Source organism: Emys orbicularis, chromosome 4 (assembly GCF_028017835.1).
Source record: "Emys orbicularis isolate rEmyOrb1 chromosome 4, rEmyOrb1.hap1, whole genome shotgun sequence".
NCBI lineage: Eukaryota > Metazoa > Chordata > Testudines > Emydidae > Emys > Emys orbicularis.
The window spans coordinates 71209187-71226209 of NC_088686.1; the positions used below are offsets into that span (position 1 = coordinate 71209187).

The 17023-nt window shown below is 46.1% G+C and overlaps 1 protein-coding gene across 3 annotated transcripts in view; it reads left to right on the forward strand.

Annotated features, from left to right (window-relative positions):
• ACTN1 (actinin alpha 1) overlaps positions 1 to 17023 on the forward strand; it is a 141020-nt gene that overhangs the window by 58421 nt on the left and 65576 nt on the right. For all 3 annotated transcript variants that reach the window (XM_065404027.1, XM_065404029.1, XM_065404030.1), the window contains exons 2-3: positions 8811 to 8925; positions 15909 to 16028. In XM_065404027.1, the coding sequence (XP_065260099.1) occupies positions 8811 to 8925; positions 15909 to 16028 (235 nt within the window). The remainder of the gene's footprint in view (positions 1 to 8810; positions 8926 to 15908; positions 16029 to 17023) is intronic.

Genomic DNA, 17023 nt, shown 5'->3' on the forward strand with positions numbered 1-17023 from the left:
GAGGAGGGAATTGAAGAGTTGTGGTCTTCAAGGCTGAAATTAAGCTTATAACATAGGTTAAGGTCTCTGGGTCGAGGAGCATGGCTGTGTTTAGGATATTTTTGGTCAAGTGCCATCCATACATATGTATAATGCTGTGTAAATAACACAGGGGCACCGTCATGGATTTGTGTGGAGGAAGCCCAACTGGCAGTACCTTTTTGTGCCACTACTATATCCAGTTTAGCAAGATTTTTCTTTTAATCCTTTGAGATTAACAATGTATTTCTTGTTTCCCTTTACCTCCAACTCCTTGTCCCAAAGTGGAGTGAAACAATGTCCTGGCTCTTGCCTGTGTAGACGTCTAGGAAATACACATCTGTCGCTTTAGAGGAGTAATTTTAGCCAGTGAATAACTAAATGGGGATTCCAAGACATCTCAGGTTCCATACTCCAAGAATTATTAATGTCATGCAGAATTGCCAGCTGCCTCACGCCACCTCAGAAAACACAGGTGGTTTTTTTTTTTTGTTTTTTTGTTTTGGTCTGGCTGGTCCCAGGGCTGGGCTTGTACGGGAAATGAGGTTGGCTGCTTTCAACAGCCTTTTCCTCTTTCAAAAGCTTTTTTTCCTCCTGACAGGAAGTACAGCTGCTGTAACGGCTGCCAGCTGCTGATGGCTACAGTTAGCTGTGTGGGGGGGAAGGAGGAGCTGTTTTCTTAACCAAAAAAATTGGAGGGGGGTGCATGAGAGATTCTCTATGAAGCGAAGTCAGTAAAAATGGCTTGAGCCAAGGTTGCTAAGATATCTAGCCCTACAGGACAGTAAAATTTCCAGGACCCCACCATCTTACCACATTCTCTCGCCCCTGGGCCTCTCATCTGCCCATCACACATCTTTCTAACCCTCTACTTCAAGAGTACAGGGTACTTTACCCTGCACAGCATATGTAGCTAATGTAATTGTAAAGCTGCTTTCTATGTACTGAATGTTTTCAATAAAGTGCACCCCACAGTTTGCGAGGATGCTTCCTGTGAGTCACATCAAGATGGCTGCTGTTTGTGAGAGAGTTCAGTGAGACTGCATTTATTATTCATCAGCCTGCCCTTTGTAAAATGGTCCAGCGCATCCTCAGACAAGGTGGGTGGGGTAATATTGTTTATTGAACAAACTTCATTTGGTGAGAGAGACAAGCTTTCGAGCTACACCAAATTCTTCTTTAGACCTCAAGTCTGTGTAGCTCGAAAGCATCTCTCTCTCATCAACAGAAGTTGGTCCAATAAAAGATATTACCTCATCCACCTTGTCTTTCTCATATCCTGGGACCAACCCAGCTACAACCACATGGCAAACAGTGCATCCACCTACAGGGCTCCCAACTGTTGCTACATCAGTGCACTGTGGGGCTGCATGGCAACTTGTGAACTTTTGTAGGACCTGAAGGGTGTGCTGGGAAACTGTTATGGACATCCCAGTATCCTTGGGAATTGTCACTACTTTCTGTATTAAATGAGCATGGAGCTCAACCAGGAGGAGCTGAGCTGTCAGCTGTTTTCTGACTGAATTTCCAGGCTTTGCAGAGTAAATTGGTGTCAGAGGGTTTGTGATATTGGTGAGTATGATTATAGGAGAGACCTAGGCGTGTCAGAACTGGGGTTCTTGGGTATGGTTCATTCTCAAGAAAGGCTTGCAATAGCATTGAAGTGGGCTCAGGTGCCTTCCAACCTCAGAGATGCAGTTATTGTCCATGTGATGTGTCATTCCATATTCTTTATGAAAATATGCTTATGATATGAATATGACCTAACCGAGATATACTTTATGCAAGATGGCTCATGAGATATCATTGGAAAGGTTATGATTTACTGAATATGATTGTTCTATTTGTATGCATGTATCATTTGTATCTGAAATTAGGAATGTTGATTATGTATCTATATTTCAACTATGTTACTTTGGGTGATGCCCTGTAATGATGCGATGACTCACCCCTGCGGCGCCTCCTGTCGGTCGTCCTGGGAATTAGCCCTTTGACCCAGGAACGCCCTCTGCAGGCTGGTGTCTCGCCTTGCTGCTGGCCCCCGTGTCCCTCCCGGACCCCGGTGCCCCTTCTGCCTGTGTTCTGCCCCCTACAGTACCCTGTGGTCTCTCTGGGTCTCCCCTCCCCGCGGAACCACCAACCCCCTATCCCCACCTCACCTCAGTCTTTGGCTACTGCCAGTCACCATCTAGCCCCCGCTCACTGGGGCAGACTGCAGTATAATTGCCAGTCATCATTGGCAAGGGGGGTTTGGACCTGCTGCCTCTGCCTATTCTTGGGCTGCCCCGTTGCAACCCTAGTACCTTTTTGGTCCTTAACAAGGCCTGCAGCCTGGGGGTTTTCCAGGCCGGAGCTCCCCAGCTTGTCTGGCCTTTCCCCAGCCCTGCTCCACTTTAGGTACTTGGTTCAGCTTCCCAGCAGCCAGGCCCTTCTCCCTCTAGAGACAGAGAGAGACTCTCTGCTCCTGGCTCTCTGCCCTCTTATAAGGGCCAGCTGGGCCCTAATTCGGGCGTGACCCCAGCTGAGGCTGCTTCCCCAATCAGCCTTTCCCCAGCTACAGCCCTCTCCAGGGCTGTTTTAAACCCCTCCAGGTAGGAGCGGGGTGACCACCCCACTACATGCCCCCTGCTAATACTTCAGATACAACAATGAAAAAGCCCGACAGTGGTGATGGCCCATCAGCAAGAGCCAATGGACTGTAAAAGAGCTTAGTCTTCCTGTGAACCTGTGGGTCAGCCTGTGAAGAATGGGTACAGGAGCCCTACAGAGGCATGTGGCCATGTCACCAGATACTGGAACCCATCTTGAATTCTGTACTTTTCCACGAGAAGCTGGGGGCGCAACTAGGAAACAAAGGACTCCCGCCTTATGCAAATCCTATTGAAGGGTGGGGAGTGAGTTAATCCAGGTCATCAGTTCTCTCCTGCTACCTCACCCAAGATGACTGCTGGAAACAACTAAGACTGAACTGGGGGAAAGAACTGGACCCAGGCTGGAAGTGCGTCTGGCCTCTGAAGAAGATTATTAGAACCACATTTAGGGTGAGAACTTGCATGTAACCAGTTTCTTTAGTGTCTTAAGCTTAGTTTGCGTGCTCTGTTTTATTTTCCTAGTAATCTGCCTTGTTCTGTCTGCTACCTCCTTAACTACTTAAAATACACCTGTTATAGTTAATAAATTTATTTCTGGTTTACAATATAACCCAGTTTATGTGATTTCTAACTGTGGGAGAGGGAGGGAGGGGGAAGAAGTGTGCATGCCTCTCTCCGCATTGAGGGAGGGGGCGAATTTCATAATATATCTGTGGATCTGTACTCCAAGGGAGGTGGACACCTGAGTGCTGGAGCAAGTCCCTTAAACTGAGTCTTCCCAGAGCTGATCTGCAGCTGGATGTGGCCCTGCCTCTGTGTGTGTTTAGAGGAGGTTTTTAAGAGCCTGGCTCAGCAAGACAGGTTAAAGGGGGCCCATGCTGGCAGAACAGATAGACTCAGTGGTATCTCAGCACATCAGGTGGCTTCCCAAGGGATCCAACCCATCACAGTGGCATAGTTGAGCAGGATAGTGTGCACGGCTTATTGCCCTGAAACACTGGTGGTAGTTTTAAGTGTGGTGGCTAGAGAACAGACAAAGTAGTTACTGGTTTGTTATTTTCTGTTTGCTTATTTTGGGCAAGAGAAGTAGGGACAGAAAAGTATGAAAATGAGTGAAAGTGAAGCTATGAGGAAGTTGGAGCTCTACAGGTTGCAGGTAGAGGAAAATGGAAAAAATACCCCAGAGACAGACAGACAATTAAAACAGATGGAAATTGATGAGCAGAAGTCTGCACATTAGAGGGCCTTGGAACTGAGCCAACTTGAGGCTGACAGAGAAAGGGAAGCCCAGAAGCAAGCCATGGAACTGAGACAGCTCAAGGCTGACCGGGAAAGGGAAGCTCAGAAGCAAGCCATGGAACTGAGACAGTTCGAGGCTGAGAGAGAAAGGGAAGCCCAGAAGCAAGCCATGGAACTGAGACAGTTCGAGGCTGAGAGAGAAAGGGAAGCCCAGAAGCATGAACTGGCTGTAATGAAGTGGAGGAGACAGAACCCCCACCTCTCCAAAAATCCACAAGTAGGAGCGGTTGTGCCCACCATATAGTGAGTCTGGTGACATTGCTGAATATTTCATCGCCTTTGAGAGATTGTGTATGCTCCATGCAATTTCTGAGGATCAAAAGATGACCACTTTGGTTGCAAAATTGACTGGGAGAGCTCTGGACATATTCAATAAGATGCCCATGGGTGATGCTTCCAATTATGGTAAATGTAAGGATTTGGTTTTAAAACAGATTCTGATTACACCTGAAATTTTAGAGTAAAATTTAGAAGTCTTAAGAGAGGGGCTGGATTAAGTAATGTGGTTTATGTGAACCAAATGAGAGATCTACTGGATAAATGGGTGAGGGGAAAAGATATTTCAAACTTTGAAGGAATGTGTGATTTGGTTGCTCAGGAACAGTTCCTGAATATGTCTAGTGATGATGTAAAACAGTGTTTATGGGATAAAAAGGTGGAAACAGTCGATGCACTTGCTTATGCTGATAAATTTGAGCAATCCCAACCACCTAGTAGGAATAAATCACAGGCAGAGGGGTTAAAGTTCGGTGGGAAGCAAAGTCCCTGTTTTACTCCTGGGAAGAAGGAGGGTGGATGGGAGGCTGGACACTCACCTCCCCAAGTTCACTCCTGCAGTCCTTGTCCCAAATCTCCTGTGAAAGCAGAAGAGCCCAGAAGGTGCTATCATTGTAATTCCACTGAGCACCTGAGGAATAAATGCCTTATGCTGAGTGGGAACAGGTAACTCGGGGAAATGCTGCTACCCAGAGCACAGAGACACCTCAGGCAGTTGCCACTTATCACACAGGATTTGTAAAGGTTGCCACTGTACAGCCAGGCAGTAAGCACATGAAGGCTGTCAGAGTAAATGGCGCAGAATTCCCTGCAAGGAGAGATACTGGTGCAGAAATCTCTGTGGTCAGGAGAAAGACATACTGCCAGGACAGATGGCAGAGCTTTTGTTAGTAGGGGGTCACAAAATCAGTGTGCCTTTGGCTAAAGTGCACATGGAAGCTGGGGATTTGCAAGCTGAGTTAACCGTGACTGCGGTTTCTCATAACCCAACACAAATTCTTTTGGGTAATGACTTTTTCAATGTGTCTAGGGCTATACAGGGGTCTGTCAGCAGCGAGGAGAAATCTTGTGCTGAAGCCCCAGTGGGAAGGAGCAAAGCTACAGATACTGCTGAGAAAATGGGAGAGAGTCTCTTTAATTCCTCTCCAGGACTGCAAAGCCATTTGCCCCAAGAGGTGGGGGTGACTAGAACCAGCTTCTGTCCCGTGGCTGTTCCCTCAGGGGAGGGGAATGTTTTGCCTTATGGTAGGGAGACTGTCCAGGTTGCTGGCTGCCAGGAGGTTGCAGTTAAGCAAGGGATAAATCCTGCTCTAGGATGCATAGGGAAATGTGTCCTGGAGGAAGCTTTAGAGGGGGAAGGTGGGATCCAAGAAACTGCTGCGGGAGGGGCGGGGGGGATGAGGATTCCAGAGGCTCTGTAACTGGAGGCCAACCCCATTCAAAGACGGAGAAGGGTACAGGGCTTGACAGTGAAGGGTCTGTCATGGCTGGTAGCCGTGAGCCCAGAATTGGACAGGGGACAGATTGCCCTCCAGGGAGCGCAGGGGTGTCTGCTCTGGCAGGGGGCCCAAAGAAAGAAGTTAAGAAGGAAAGTGGGGGTAGGGTGACCAGACAGCAAGTGTGAAAAATCGGGACGGGGTGGGGGGGTAATAGGAGCCTATATAAGAAAAAGCCCCAAATATCGGGACAGTCCCTATAAAATCGGGACATCTGGTCACCCTAAGTGGGGGAGTACAGGAGTGTCTCCCCATTCATTACAGGGAAGGGTTTTGCCCAGGAGAAATTTGCTGGATCTGCATCTGTAATCCCAGGCACCTCACCGGTGGCTCAGGTTTTAAGGGGGAACTGTGTATCTGACCTCCTGGAGGGGAGCAGCCATACAACTGTCCTCTTGGGAACAGCGAGAGGGGTGACCAAGGGTACCCCACTCCAGGCCCCACTTTGGCAAAATGTTTTTCCTACTGTACTTGTGAAAACTAACTCTGTCTCTTTAAGGCAGGGGGGGTTTCTTCCAAGCATTTTGGTGTCTGTGAACATGCTAATGATCCACCTGATGAAGGGGTGGAGACAGCCACTTCCCGGGCAGGTAAACCCCTCCCCACAGCTAAGCATCAAACCTGAGTGTTGGAGGTGAACAGCACAAAGGATTCTCAGGAGAGGGGGTGGATTCTTCGCATGGGCTTAACCCTGGAGAGGAAATGCAACTCCACAGGGGGAGGGCCAGTAACATACAAGGTCTCCTTACACCCTTTCCTTGCCAAAACTCCAAAGACATTCCCAAAGTAAGAACTTTTTCTGAGGGGATGTGAAATACCATAAATGCTGAACAAACTGATCTGTTTAGACAGAAGGCATAGTATGATAATCATACTTGGAAGCACCTCTCTGTCATGAATTTGCTGGTAACTTTGTCTCTTACTACACACACTGTGGGTTAAGACAAAGAATTTGATACTGGTGGTAAATACTTTAAAAATGTGTAACATGCATGATTTTTGGAAAAATCTTTGGTACAGACTGGGAGTAGTAACAAAGTTATATGAGCATACTGTTTCTCAGCTGGTACCTGTAAACAAGCTTAGAGTTTGGCACAGTAGAGAAAGCATAACCAATCTAGACTGCCGTGTGGAAGGGGAAACTGAGGCACACCGCCTCCTAGTATTGGTGGCTAAATGCCAAGACACCTACACTTAAGGAATTTTAGGCACACTGCCTCCGCATTGGTCAGTGACCAACCCTCTGGCAGTAATCTCAGAGCAGAGGTGTGACGTGTCATTCCACGTTCTTTATGAAAATATGCTTATGATATTCATATGACATAACTGAGAGATACTTTATGCAAGATGGCTCATGTGAGATATTGTTGGAAAGGTTATGATTTATTGAATACGATTGTCCTATTTGTATGCATGTATCATTTCTGTATCTGAAATTAGGAATATTGACTATATCTATATTTCAACTATGTTACTTTGGGTGACGCCCCCGCTAACACTTCAGGTACAACAATGAAAAAGCCTCCAGTGCTGATGGCCCATCAGCAAGAGCCAATGGACTGTAAAAGAGCTTAGTCTTCCTGTGAATGTGTAGGTCAGCCTGTGAAGAATGGCTACAGAGGCAAGTGACCATGTCACCTGATACTGGAACCCATCTTGAATTCTGTATTTTTCCAGGAGAAACTGGGGGTGGGAGGTTCAAACTAGGAAACAAAGGACTTCCGCCATATGCAAATCCTATTTAAGGGTGGGGAGTGAGGTAATCCAGGTTCTCAGTTCTCCTCTGCTACTCCACCCAAGATCCTTTTATTCAGCTAGTTAGCACACTGCCACACTTTGAACTTGAGGTATTTATTATTTTAATTTCTAAGTGAACAATAGGCACACCACATTTCTGGCCTTACATATATGATGCTTCCCCTTAGCAACCTACCAGCTGATAAGGAAGAGATATCCAGGCAACCTATATTACCATGTGTTCAAAATGCTAATCTTAATTTAGGTCTTTCTCATGACTGACCAAACAGTCATGATCACAGATTGCAGATGACTGAGACAAATTTCACCACAACTGCTGACTAAATCTTTTCTGTGGTTATGCTCATCCCCTTGAGAAATCCGACGCTCTGACCACCTGGGATTATTTAAGACCCAGGGCATTTCCCAAGAGTATGTAGGTGTTAGTGTCCAAGCACAACTGGAATTCGGATATATCTGCTCTGGGAGCCTAAATTCCTTCTGCTGCATAGAATTGCTAGTTTATAGAATGGAGGCTGTATTCTATCTTAGAGGTGTCTGCACCGGCTCCCAAACAATGGTCCGTGGACAATCAGCAGACCACAGAACGCTTTCTGGTGTCTTATCATCATTGATTTTTCTCTCTTCCAGCTACTATATTACATTACAGGCAGCAAATACTAAAATTATTTGGAAAGCATATATTCTTCCACATAAGCAGCTGCCGTAGGGATGTTAAATGACCATGAATGTGAGGTGAGGTAGCTTGTGTTACTATGAAGCAGAGAGGAGGTAGGCCACAAGATCATCCCTTTTAAGATATTGCTCTCACACTTTGAGAGGCTCTGCTCTATGTAGTCTCCATAAGTGTGCAGGCTGTAGTACTTCCTAATGCTTTATTGACGAAGGAAAAAGGTGGGTAAAAGAATGGTCCTCTGGTTCAAACACCCATCTTGGAATAGGTAGACCTGGATTATTTTCCTTTCTGACATATTGTGCGACTGAGCCAAGAGAAGTAAATGGGAGCTGTGAATGCCTAACGCTTCTGAAAATCAGTTTCAGGTGTCTCAAGCTGAGCACCCAAAATTAGGGGGCATTCAGGAGAACGTGACATCCTGGAGCCCTGGATTGAGTAGTTGTTTCTAGTAAACTCTTATTAGTATTGTACTCATACGTGGAAGGGCTTTGCAGGCCCTTGTGTCTTCAGGTACTGGCTCTAGTGCAGGGTCAATGCATCAAGTGTTGTTCAGTCTAATTGTGGCTTGAAGCTAACCCCCTGTATCCTAGCATCAATTCTTTGGTTCTCCGTATTTCCTATTTGAACTGTAATATAGCCATTGGGAAGATTGCCAACTACTCTTTTTTCTTTTCTTCTCTTCCCTCCTGTTTCTAGACATTCACAGCATGGTGTAACTCTCACCTCCGCAAGGCCGGCACGCAGATTGACAACATAGAGGAAGATTTCAGGGATGGTCTTAAACTCATGTTACTTCTGGAAGTCATTTCAGGTGAGAGGGGTTTTGTGTGGATTTAAGTGTCATTAATGTTGCTCACCCAATACTAAATACATGCAGGACAGCATGGGCAATGATGCTGGAAGCTTTGTCTGTACCTGTTCCTGATCTGCAGTGTACTGAGAGCGAAGCTCAGGTTTTATGGCCTCTGCCCATTATCCAGTGCTTTTGCTCTTCTCTCCCCACCCCTTCCTGTCAGCAAGGAATTGGGTTGAATTCGCTGAATTGTTTTTGTAAAAGCAAAAACAACCCCCGAGCTAGGGTGACCAGATGTCCCGATTTTTGGGTCTTTTTCTTATATAGGCTCCTGGTACCCCCCAACCCCCTGTCCTGATTTTTCACATTTGCTGTCTGGTCACCCTACCCCCAGCCCTCCCAGAAATAAGTTGCAAAAAAAATCAAAATGTTTTGATACTTTTCAAAACAAAACATTTTATTTGGCCTGAAACTAACTTTTCTCCCTTCCATCATCCAGTTCGGCCACTGAACCAAAAAAATCTGTTTGCACAGGTGTGTGGTGGTGGTGGTGGAGTGGTATATACAATTTTATATAAAACTGGGGGTTTTATGTTTAGGCTTTCTTTTGATGGGTCCTTCAGCAGGCTTTCCATGCCAGCAATAAAGGCCCTCTGTTTGATTTGCTCCCTTCCCCACCTCTTATATTTACGAACAGAGATGCCTCAGCAGGGACACTCAAACCCTAACTCCCCATCTAGAGTGTCAGTTTTTGTGCTCTGCAGAAACTGAGGACACAACAAACCTCATGTTCCTATCTTTTCCTCAGGCTGCTAGTTTTAGAGGGTTCGGAGTTCAAAATGCTACTGACTTGGAAGTTAGGGATAGGAGTTCCACAGCACATACTCTTTTGTAAGAAAGTAGCTGACTTGAAGGCTAGGTCTACACTACCCGCCTGAATCGGCGGGTAGAAATCGATCTCTCGGGGATCGAATTATCGCGTCTCGTCGGGACGCGACAATCGATCCCCGAATCGACGCTCTTACTCCACCAGCGGAGGTGGGAGTAAGCGCCGTCGACTGGGAGCCGCGGAGGTCGATTTTGCCGCCGTCCTCACAGCGGGGTAAGTCGGCTCCGATACGTCGAATTCAGCTACGCTACTTGCGTAGCTGAATTTGCGTATCTTAAATCGACCCCCCCTGTAGTGAAGACCTGCCCTGAGTCATCTGCTTATTTCAAAAACAACAAGGAGTCTGGTGGCACCTTAAAGACTAACAGAAATCTGTTAGTCTTTAAGGTGCCACCAGACTCCTTGTTGTTTTTGTAGATACAGACTAACATGGCTACCCCCTGATACTTGACACCATGCTGCTTATTTCAATTATTTACCTTTTTAGTGAATCCTTGTTCACATGCAGGGGAGGAGTTGAAGATGGGGAGGAAATGTGAACCAATGCAAGTATTCAAGCTGTAGATTGCTGAGGCTAAAGGGAAGGTGAGGGGATTGAAAGATGGAGGGAGAATGTGTTAGTTTAACTTAAAAGTAACCAATATGACTTGTAGCTATCACCACCCCTGTGGTCATCCTTATCTCCCGTCAATCATTTGGCTTTGTCCATTTAGGGCAGGGATAGTCAATAGGTGGACTGCGGACCAAATCCAGATGGTCAGACATTTTTGAACAGACCCCAAAATCTTTTTATTTACTTATTGTTATCATTATGGTTACTAGGTTGTTTTTTTTTTTTATTATTTTCTTCTCTGGAGTCTGGACCTTGACTGTACCTTAACCAGGAAATTTGGACCTTGACAAAAAAGAATTGACTATCCCTGGTTTAGGGCAAGGACTGTGGGTTCCCATATATGCTGGAACCTATTCTGAGCACTGTGGCATTCTAAATATTGTAAGTGATCCGGTCTATAGCAGTGTGTTTGAGTGATGCGAGGCACCAGTCTGCCTCTAACGGCATGTCTACACTGCAGCAGGGTGCTAGTGTGCTAGTGTGCTAAGAATAGCAGTGTAGCTCGGAGTAGCACGGGTGGAAGCTCAGACTAGCTGCCCAGGTACGTACCCATTGGGTCAGGCAGCTAGTGCAAGCCACCACCTGTGCTCCCCGCAGCTAGCAGAGCTAGCCTGTCTGTGTCTACCCATGCTGGGAAGCATGCTCCCAGCTGCACTGTAGACTTACCTTGAATGCAGCTGGGTGTGGCCCGCGCTGCATGTGCTCCAAGCACTCTGCTCTAGAGGTTCAGGCCCTTGATAGTTTCCCATAAACACTCATACTTTTTGAGTAAGGGGAGGATTCCTTTACTAGGACTGCCAGACACCAAAAGGCATGATTACTAAGGCACAGTTACAAGAAGACACTAACCCAGCTCCTAGGGGCAATCCAGTACAGGGATATAAAGGGTAGGGTCTCAGTGTTGAGGTGGATCCCAGCCACTATCTTGCATGTAGGCTGATGCCCTGCATATTTTTGCTGCAGTTACTCCTAGTCCCCTGCCAACTGGGTGTGTCTGCCTGGCTCACAGCCTTCCAGTCTCAGCCTGCAGGCTACTGCCTCTGCCTGCTCTCCCTCTTCTTTTACAGCCCTGGCTCTCTCCAGAGCCGCCTCTAACCTCCAGCGTGTCCTTCCTCTTCCTGTCCTCAGGATGGTGGAGCTCTCTACTGGCTAGATTTTGAACTGGGTAACAGTGCCCTCCACTGACTAGATCCTTTCCTTTTAGCCCAGCAGGACTGGGAAGAAGGTGCCCCAGTAATGAGACAGCAAACTCAGTACAATAATAATGGGCCATGGCAGCTCTGCTGAGATCCATGAGCAGATCTGCGCCTCTCCATGTGGTAGTGAGAACTAGGGTGACCAGATAGCAAGTGGGAGGGGGTAATACGCACCTAAATCAGGACTCTCCTTATAAAATCGGGACGTCTGGTCACCCTTATCGGAACTGGCCGTGGGGTGGGGTAGAATCCCTGGCAGCACAGCTGCCAGAGAGCAAGAGGGGGGTGCTGCTGGAGGTGCTGTGGTGAGATAGGATTTCTGTGCAGATTGCCCTAGCCTCACATAGACCCACCAGATTGGGGTGCAGAGGGGGCAGGCAGATATGGTTCCCTCTCCAAACAAGGTGATATGGGAAGATTTCCAAAAGGAAAGTCCCTTCCTTTTGCTTTTACGTTAGGAGGTGATGATCTGGCCCTATCACAAGGTTTGCCCTGAAAAACAGCTTTCCCACCATGCATATATTTCCTACTTCATGCATTCCCTTCACCAGCAAGCCCCTTGCTTGCCATGCACCTTTTAAATAGGATGCTGTCAGGCCAAACAAACTGGACTTAAAATTTAGTTCCTGTAAAAGAGCTCGCTCTCTCTCTCCCGCCCCTTTACAAAGAAGCTGACCAATAGCATTTTTTATTAAACAAATTTCACTGTAAGCAGCTTTTAAGCCAACAGTTCCTTGCATTTTTTGGCCCCAAACTACAGGCTTGGCTTGTACATGAGAACCAGAAAGTGGAAGTGACTAGATTATTTTAATTGGCTGAGCATAGTACAGAAAAGTAAAGCAGCAATGCAAACAGTAGAAAGCCAAAGTGTGGGGGGGAAACCCAAAACACTTCTCACATGGTTTAGTTCTAATAACCTATGACGGAAAAATTTTTACAGGGACACTGTCATTTGACACTTTGCTCTGAAATCTAATTTGTTACAAATGTATATCCTAGTCTAATGGAAAGGTCCTTGGTTCTTCAATTTTTTCCACTGCAAAGTTATTTTTAAACAAATAAATATCCTGCTGTAATGTCTGAAACACTGAGAACCTCATACTGAAACTGATTGAAGCCAGCTTCATTTTTGTTTTGCAATGACTTTCATTATGCAAGCTTGGAGAAATGCAAAAAGAAAGCAGCACAGTGTGTCATGTACTTTAGATCAGTGGCTCTCAACTTTTCTAGATTACAGTATCCTTTTCTTGATTTGTCTTGTGTACCTCAAGTTTCACCTCACTTAAAAACTACTTAAAAAATCAGACATAAAAATACAAAAGTGTCACAGCACAATAGTACCGAAAAAAATGCTTACTTTCTCATTTTTACCATATAATTATAAAATAAACCAATTGAAATATAAATATTGTACTTGCATTTCAGTGCATAGTATATATAGCAGTATAAGCAAGTCATTGTCTGTATGAAATTTTAGTTTGTACTGACTTTGCTAGTGCTTTTTATGTAGCCTGTTGTAAAACTAGGCAAATATCTAGATAGTTGGCGTACCCCCAGGGGTACCTGTACCCCTGGTTGAGAACCACTGCTGTAGACTATTAAAAGCGAGATAATTTTTTAAATCTAAGTTGGCGGTAGTAATTTAGGTAAAGAAACTTGTTTACGCCGTAGGGTTAAGATGAGTGTCTCTCTTGATTGTCAGGTAAAAAGAAACAGGCCTGCAATAAATAATAGAAACAATTATTATAATTGGGAATAAAATAATTTTTCTCTCTGGCAGAGGGAGGGAATGCCCACTGAAGTAATCTGCTGCTTTTCCCCCTTCACCTTTCCAAACTTTTTTTAAAGAAACAACACATCTTTCTTCAATGGGGCAGAAGAGTTAATGAAAAAATAACTTCTCTCCCTCCCCCATTAAACCTAGTGATATTGAGTCTGATCCTGCTCCCATTGAGTTAAATGGTGCAGGATTGGGCCTTAGGAGTAGTCTTTGGAACGAGAAATGAACTGAGTGAATAACCACTAACAAATAACTTAACCAGATTTGCACTTTTATCTCTTTGTGGATGTTCCACAACTTGCTAAAACTAGTTCTGAATGTAAAATCTCTTGCAATTTTTTGAACTCTGTGACTCTCTTTGACGTTTGGATAGTTCTGCTTAGGTGATTGGTGACATGTACCTATCTAATTAGGTTTCTGGTGTGAGTGCTTATAGGATATATTAAAATTCAGTCTGAGTTCATGTGTGAGCCTTTTTTTTCCCCCTATGAATGCCAGTTAAACTGGATCGTGTGAATATTCACAGGAAGCCAATCAAAAGGGCCACAAATATACCTGAAGCAAACTACTTCAGAAGAATATCTTCCAAAGACTTTTTTAGAGTATTCTCCGAGCTCTACTCAAGTCAGAAGTTGGTGTTCCCTGTGAGATCCAGCCCCATCCAAGTAGAGATTACTTGCTCTTGTCAAAGAGCTGTGCTGCTCCCTGTGAAAGGGCAGTCACCTCTTGAGCATCTCCTTGCAGCTGGGTGCAGTATTGTAGTCCTCTCGCCTCTGGTGCCTCCTGCAGGCTTCCAGCCAACCTTGGCAGGTCTTCAGAGGTTTGCCCCTCCAGCCAAGTCAAAGTCCAAATGAACCCTTTCCAGGGTATTAGAGTCCAATAAACAGTCTATTTGCTCTTGCTAGGGTCTTCAGCCCCTGGTCTGCACTCTTTAAATTCAGCCCTTTGTTCAGGCTCCCAAATAAGCCCTACCCCCTGTAGGGGTTTGACACTTTATCTGTGGCCAGCACACTATTCCAGGTTCCCACGCAGGGGCTCTCTAAACAGCAGCCACACGCAGCTTGATTCAATTCATTGCTGCTTCTTCCCTGGTTCTCTGCCTCCCTGGCCCCTTTAGCTTCACCCTTATCTCAGGGTTAAGATTCTTAGGTCCTTTCTCTTCCTGCAAACCCAGCTATGCAAAATGCATCCAGAAAACAAACTCCAGTTGTCCCTCAAGTTCCTCTGGCCAGAGAGGACCACTCCTCTGGTCCTAGTGAGAAACTGAACTGCTAAGCCCAGGCAGCTCCTTTTATCTGGCCAAGTAGGGCCCTGATTGTCTGTTGCTAGCCCCTCTAGCCCTTGGAGGATCAGGTCTGTGTGGGTTGTGAAACTGCAACTGCAGAGTCTCCTTTCTAGGCAAGCTTGGAGGACCCACCTTTGCTGCTGTTTTTCTCTCAGCTTGCTGCTTCTTGGGGTAGGGGTAGTAGGACAGTGAGGCTCCCAGCAGGAATGGGGGGGGGGGGGTTAAGGAGGGGAGAGTAGGCAGTGGTCCTGATGGGGCAGAGCAGAGACCACTGGGCAGGATTGGAAGGAGGAGGATGAGCCCCCAGGCACAGGGGAAGGCCAGCCCACTGCTGAACAGTTTCTGCCCAGGGAGAGCTCTGAGGTTCCCAGCTGGGGAGTGACTGGGTTCCGCTGACACCAGATCCCCGCAGCCACAAGGTTCTGGGAATGATATCTCTTTCTCTCTCCCCCCCCCCCCCCCCCCACAGGACCGTGAGGACTCGGAGTCGCTGTCCCTGGCTGGCTGGTGAATGTACCCAGGCAGGAGCCATTCAGCAGACTGGTGGCCTTCCCCACAGTTGTGGCCTAGTCCTCCTCTTTGCAGCCACAGCTCTCTGCTATGCCCTGCCAGGACCCAGCCTTCCCTGCACCTTTTCCCTGCAAGGGATTCAGCATCACAGCCATGCAGGGGGCCCTCTGCAGCTCTACTGTCACGGCCCTGCTCGCTCACTCACCAGCCAGGAGTGTTGGAACTGTCCCCAGGCAGGAACTGTTCAACAGCGAGATAGCTGGGGGCTCATCGTCCTACTTACAGACCTGGCCACAGGTCTCTGCTTTGCAGGGGCAGGATGACCACAGTCTCCCCACACCTTGAGCCCTGGGGTCTTGGGCTCCTCAGCCATATAGGGAGCCTCCTGCAGCCCCGCTGTCAGCACTGCCCTAATCCCAACCCCAGTGCTACTCCACAGAACTATAAAAATAGTTACAAATAGAAGAAAAAAACCTCTTAAATAAAAATTGATAATTTTTGTCAAAATTAGAAAAAAATAATCAAATTTTGCCAAGCCCAGGAATCCCCAGGAAGTGACCAAATAGATCGTGTGCTGTATCTTCACTGCTGAGGGCAAGAACATGCGTGACTTGGATCAAGCGTTGGGATTATCTTATTAGATCTGCCTACTTGGGCTGTTGGTGGGGAGAGTGGAATGGACCAGTTCCGAATTTGTTTTGTATTTTCTTTCCCCCCTTTCTGGCTAGGTGAACGTTTGGCTAAGCCTGAAAGAGGCAAAATGCGAGTGCACAAAATCTCCAATGTGAACAAGGCCCTGGATTTCATCGCTAGCAAAGGAGTGAAGCTGGTGTCTATTGGAGCAGAAGGTAAGGGAGCCAATACATGCCTCTAATGCTCAAAATCTAGAGGGGGGCAGGTGATGATGGTGGGTGAACTGGCAGCTCCCTCAGTTTTAGACCTAGTCTAAATATGCTATTTCCCCCACTCCACACCACATTCTCTCCCCTGCGCACCCCTCCCTCCCCCCAATTACTCTATAGCCTTGTTTATAACCTAGCTCATGCCTCTCTGTGTAAGGCAAGGGTGGGGGATGGGGGGAAGAAACATTTTGGGCCCCTTGATGAAGATTGAAATCCCACTTGCCAATGTGGCTCCAGCGTTGAGGGGTCTGTGCTTTTCTTGCCAGTTTCTTCATACACTTATTCTGACTCTCCTGCTCTGACTCAGTGGCAATGTTTAGAGAGGCTATAAATATTTCATGTATGAAAGATGTTGTATAAAATAAAACTGTTCCATGCATATTTGGAATATGGAGTTAACAAGGGGAGCAAGATTAAGAAGTGGGAGAAAAGATTCCTTCAGCTGAGATTTGAAGTGGAGAGACAAGGAAGCTGTTTTAGACGGTACGGTCTGTGGAGAAGGGGCTTGGTCTAATGGTGGTGAGGTTATGCAGAGGCCAGAGTGGAGTGAATTTTTTTTTAATCACCAATTTTAATCATGATTTAAATCAGCGAGCAGGAAACCTTGATTTAAATAATCAGTTGTAATTGTGTTTTGCTTTTGTACTTTTGTTATTTTCCTAAAGAGAGGCTGATTCTCATTGGTTGGTAACAATTAAAAGGCATTGGTTTGCCACTTAATACAGCCTTTACACTAAATTTGGTGCTTCTTTTTGCTAGTCAGGAAGATACACATTTATTTAAGCAAGTATATAGTTTTACTTATTTATTCAGATTCTTAATGTTTACTTTTTTATTATGTTAGAAAATAAATGATCCATTTCTTCTTTACTTGATGGGGGGGGGCAATTTTTCTCTATAGTTTCCCCCATTTTTTCATTTTTGTTGCTCTATTGTCTATT